Genomic DNA, 5,297 nt, shown 5'->3' with positions numbered 1-5,297 from the left:
AGATTACTAACAAGCATTACTGAATAATCAGATGAGGGACAGTTTGCTATGTCTACTAGGTAGCTAAAGTCTGATCCTCAGAGCCTATGGTTTGAGGACCATATGATCTTAAACCACATCTGTTGCTCTCTTTTTTTCTTTTAATATGTTTTATGTCAGGGTAGTTCACTATGTTCACTCTTACTTTTGTGTTTTTCTATCCTAGAAATGGTACTCAAGAAAACAAACTGGAACTAGCATATTATAAGAACATCATAAAAATACCTAATCAACACTGTTTATCTGCTATACTCTCAATTATAAGAGTACAAAAGAATGTAATTAAAGGGAAAATGGAGACTACTTTATAGGGATTTTTAAATTATGAGTTTCTGGTGTATTAGGGTCTGACATAGAAACAGGCAACCACTTTCTTTGTTTCAGCTAAGTCGAATCAATGAGAAAATAACATACTGTGGTGTTTAAACATAGGGAAATTAAGAAAATATTGAGGCGGATTCTTGTGGTTGTTAAAAATGAAATAATTTCTAGAAAACAAGACATACTTTTGGAAAAATATAACCAAGTATTTTTAGACTTTTAGGGATAAGTGGATAGAAGACCCTGTTATAGGATCTATGAATCCTTTTTAATTCTAAAATTTGGTACTTAAATGTCATGAATAGAGCTCTGGTAGTGTAGTGGTTACAAATCGGGCTGAGAACCGTAAGGTCAGCAGTTCGAAACTACCAGCTGCTCTGTGAGAGAAAGATGAGGCTTTCTACTCCCGTAAAGATTTGCAACCTTGGAAAGGGTTACCCTGTTCAGGGTCGCTATGGGTCGGAACCGACTCGCCAGCACTTTAATAACAACAACAACCTACACAAATGTACTGATTAATTTAGCATTTAATCATGCAGTATCTATTTTTTCAAGTACATACATTTTATCTCCTTAGTGTGAGATGAAGCACATAAAATGCAACTGACTACTTTATATCTTTGTATTTTTCTAGCATTTCTCATACTATCCTGCTCCTAATAAACACTCAATAGTATATGTTCAACAAAAAGCAATTTATGATTTAAGTGGATTTTTCAATTTACATATAACAAGAGTAGAATTTTGCTAATACTTTTATAATGACTTCTTTGGTAATTTATCTAGCTTCTCTACCTGGTTGATTTGTTTGCCAAATGGTGACTAGCATATGTGACTCAATCTGCAAATTCCTCTCGATGGAGAGAGAGTAAATGAGAAGGGCACTAAATGAAAAGAAAGACTCTGAAGACTGGGGAAGGTAATAAAGCCCTGTCTAATCTAGGCAGCTTCTCAGGAGAAAATCTGATAAAGGTGCACCATGTACAAATTGTCTCTTTTCCTTCTTTTTACTTCAACTTATGATTACAGTTTAATGACACATGCATTATTAGTCAAAATAAAATCATGTATCTTTTATGTTGTTGTTAAGTGCCGTCAAGTTGGTTCCAACCCATAGCGACCCTGAACAGGGTTTCCAAGGCTGTAAATCTTTACAGGAGCAGAAAGCCTCATTTTCTCCCGCGAAGCAGCTGGTAGTTTCGAACCACTGACCTTAAGGTTCGCAGCCCGATTCGTAACCACTACGCTACCAGAGCTCCATAAAGAACACAATAACACATGATAAACATGAACCAAAGAATACTTAAGTTTAAAAAGACTTGGCAATAAACCCATTAACCTTGAAGTGTAGACACAGAAGGACTGCTCAGTCTGGAACATGTCATACTTCATTTCTGGACCACCATCACATGCTATCTACCTTCAGCCAATACTCATCCCTATGCCACAGACTACGATTATCCTACCACCCTCTGACCAGCAGAGAGATGGAAAGTATCAGCTTATGTAGAAGAAAACAACAGTGAAAAGAGTGGAAATAGAAAGCAAAAGAAATAATAAATGCAAAGTACCATTAATTAGTTTTACGTCTTCTAGAACATTTTTGTGGTAGATGTAAACCAAACAAAAATAAAAAGATAAGATTGAATACCAACTCTCCTTCCACTCAAGACAGGCCCATTTAGAGACCTGTTGACCAACAATAACCATAAATGTTCAAAGTCTCATAAACTGCTGTTTCCCCTGCTGGTCTTTTCAGCTGCACCCATACATGAAGCTCATTATGAAGTAATGAGACCATGCTTACAGGATGCACACAATTGTCTGTTTCATTACTCTGGTTACACATGTATATTCAGTGACTTCAGTTTTGAATATAAGTACATAAAAAGACAAATATTCCCAAAGCTGTTGGATTCTGATGGGGGGTAAGTAGTTTTTGTTAATTATTATATGTAATTACACCTATTACATTTAAATGCTGCAACAGCTCCTCATGAGATAAAGCTCACAGTTCAATTAAATTCCTACAGCTCATTTTGAACCACATGTGCTAAGCGATTACTCCATGAATTTATTTTTTTCTGCTGATCTAAATTAAGGCATAACATTCACTTGTCCCAACCATAAACAGTCTTAACTTTAAAAAGTATAAGTAAGGTATATAATCCATTTCAGACTAAGCATAAAAAACAGGGAGGTAGCGTGAATATGCATCATTTCTTTTAGTTCTGAAAGGAGAAACACCTTACCCCAATGTTATATTGCTTTTCTTCAGGTTCATAAGGACTCTGAATTATGTTAGGATACTTAAAAGTTACAAATATGTTTTGAGAAGCACAAGGTTAATCCTTATCATTTAAATCAGATAATAACTCCTAATCTACTTTTGAAATGCAAATCCAGATTTCTCATCAACTGAACAGTAAAAATTCCTAAATCAGCTCAATGTAATTCTAATTTTGAAATCAATATTGTGCCCCAGGACATTAATTGGAAGTCTATATAACTTCTGAATTTCCCATTTACTAAGCTTAACGATTGTGAGGATGGCATATGACTGGGGCAGTGTTTTGTTCTGTTGTGCTTAAGGTTGCTATGAGTTGGAATCGACTCAATGACACCAGCAACTAATAACAAGCCAAATAAAAAGTAGTTAAGGAAAAAAACACAAACAAAAACTTCCCTGTATCATAACCTCTCTGCTGATTATTTTGAGAAGACAACAAGTAAAATTCAATTTTTAAAATTAGGATTCCACAAAGACAGAATATGCTAATACTATAACAAGTCTGGAAACAGTTTACCTGAAGGAGAGCCATGTGATGAGGTCATACTTTTGACCTTGGAGTCCGAGAGTCGAGAGATACTGTTAGCTCTAATTCTAGGAGAAAATTTATCTGATGGTAGTAATCTGGCTCCACTTCTAATGATGGCTTCTGCAGTACGTGAAGAGGCACTACTTCTAGATATTGTTGCTTCAGAGTCACTACGAGCAGATAATGAGCCAAGCCTTGTTCTACGAGGCTGAGCCAATAAATCAATCCTAGAGATGTTGCGCCTTCCTGTGGGAGGTTTTGATGTTGAACTTGTTGTGGATACCTCAGAAGCAACAGATGCTTTGTCAGCATCAGCTAGTTCACTGTCTGAAGCTTCACCAAGTCGTGCTCGGCGCAAAAGGGAAGTCCTGGTAGGCCGTGGCCTTGGAAGAGTAGTTGATTTACTGGATGAACCAGACGCAACAGGAGAAGTCTTAGATTTAGTTACTTTACTTCCTTCCAGTTTAGAATGCACATGTTCATCAGTTGAGGTAACTGGGGTCCTTCCATGAGGTTTACAAGAATAAGTTTCTTGATCAGATGACATAATATCAGAGATGGCAGAGTGAGGTACACTAGACGTTTGGTCATCATCTGTTAAATCTACTGACGGCTGTCTTATTCTTCCACTGGATTGTACAAACTTACGACCATCTGCTCTTGAGCCTACATCTGTGGATCTGCTTTTTGTTTTCTTTTCAATCTTCTCCCTAGCACCTGAAGATGATGCTTTTGTAACATCTTTGGAAGGAGAACCAGAAGAACACCTATCTTTATAGAGGCTAGTGAAACTTTTTCGCTTTTGAGTTGACTTTCTTTCAGTCTCTCCAGTAACCAGACTGATTGTACTAGCTGTATCCACATCAGATTCCGGTGAAATAGAATTATCTCTATTATAACTAGGAGTATCTGGGCCCTCATCAGTTTTATTATCTTCTCGAAGTTTAGCTTCTAAAAAAGCCATTACTGCTTCTGTGTCTTTGAGAATAAGGGTTGTGTCCATACTAGAATCAGTATCCACAGAGTCACTTTTTTCTCGTAATTTACTTACAGAAGTTAATGCTAAAGAAGGAGGAGTGGCTGAAGTCTTATTAATATGGGGAATAAGTTCTATGGGTACATTTGGGCTAGGCTTTTCTATAGTGAAGCTTCCTTGTCGCACTAATGACTTGGAAGATTCCTTTTTGTCTCCTCCCTTTGAAGTTTGACCTTTTACAACTTCCTCAGCTTTTCTTCTCTTGCCCTCATTTTGTATCATCCTTTCTCCTTTGCTTGTAGAATGTCCTGGAGTTTTTTCTTGAGACAGTGACTCTTGTTTAAGAGATTCTTCCCTGCATTTGTCTATCTGACCTGAAATGTTTTTTGATGATGACAATTTAGTGGGTGTCCACTCTGCCTGCTCCTTTTGTTCTTGTTCCTGAATTTTAGTTAATGTTTGTTTTACCAAGGAAGTGTCCTTATCACTTCCACTTCTCTCCTTTCCAGGAGAAGAGCTGCCTAAGCTAAACAGGGTTTTATTATCTCCAACAGTCTTAAGAGCCTCACCATTTACTGTCCTGTTCATTTTACTAAGGGCTCGGTCAGTGTCTTGCTTATCATTTTGGGATCCATGTGTTGGTGTTTCTTTCTCCTGAAGTTCTGTGTCTTGCTTTTCTCCTATCTCTGACCTCTGTGCTGTAACCTTTGCTCTGGAACTCTCGAGAGACTTTTCTTCATTTGGAAGTTGGGGAAGGGTTCTTCTCCTTCTCTCTCCCTGACCAGCCAAGGAACTTGCTGAGACAGTATTTCTTACAGAAATGCCAGATTCACTAATATCTGTATTGATGAAATAAAAAACACAAATATGAAAGTCATTAGGGCAAAAGAATTTTTAAAAATCATATTACATTAGATTTTAAAGTATGTAGATCATAAAAAATTTCAAATAAAAGAGCTGGTTTTATAACCAAGTCATTTTAAAAACAACTACAATCCCAAAATGCATAAACAGGCAGATTATTAATAAAACAATCAGTAAAGCAAATTGTAAGATGAGGCTTTCTACTCCCGTAAAGATTTACACCCTCGGAAACCCTGTACAGGGTCGCTATGGGTCGGACCCGACTCGATGGCACTTAA

The 5,297-nt window shown here is 37.0% G+C and overlaps 1 protein-coding gene across 1 annotated transcript in view; it reads right to left on the bottom strand.

The window, feature by feature from the left end:
• CEP170 (centrosomal protein 170kDa) overlaps positions 1 to 5,297 on the bottom strand; it is a 172,241-nt gene that overhangs the window by 44,776 nt on the left and 122,168 nt on the right. Inside the window, exon 10 of the mRNA XM_006871154.1 lies at positions 3,168 to 4,994. Coding sequence (XP_006871216.1) covers positions 3,168 to 4,994 — 1,827 coding nt within the window. The remainder of the gene's footprint in view (positions 1 to 3,167; positions 4,995 to 5,297) is intronic.

This window comes from Chrysochloris asiatica, unplaced genomic scaffold, assembly GCF_000296735.1.
Source record: "Chrysochloris asiatica unplaced genomic scaffold, ChrAsi1.0 scaffold00161, whole genome shotgun sequence".
Lineage (NCBI taxonomy): Eukaryota > Metazoa > Chordata > Mammalia > Afrosoricida > Chrysochloridae > Chrysochloris > Chrysochloris asiatica.
The sequence above is the reverse complement of the archived record's forward strand: the minus strand, read 5'-3'. Positions and strand labels throughout refer to the sequence as shown.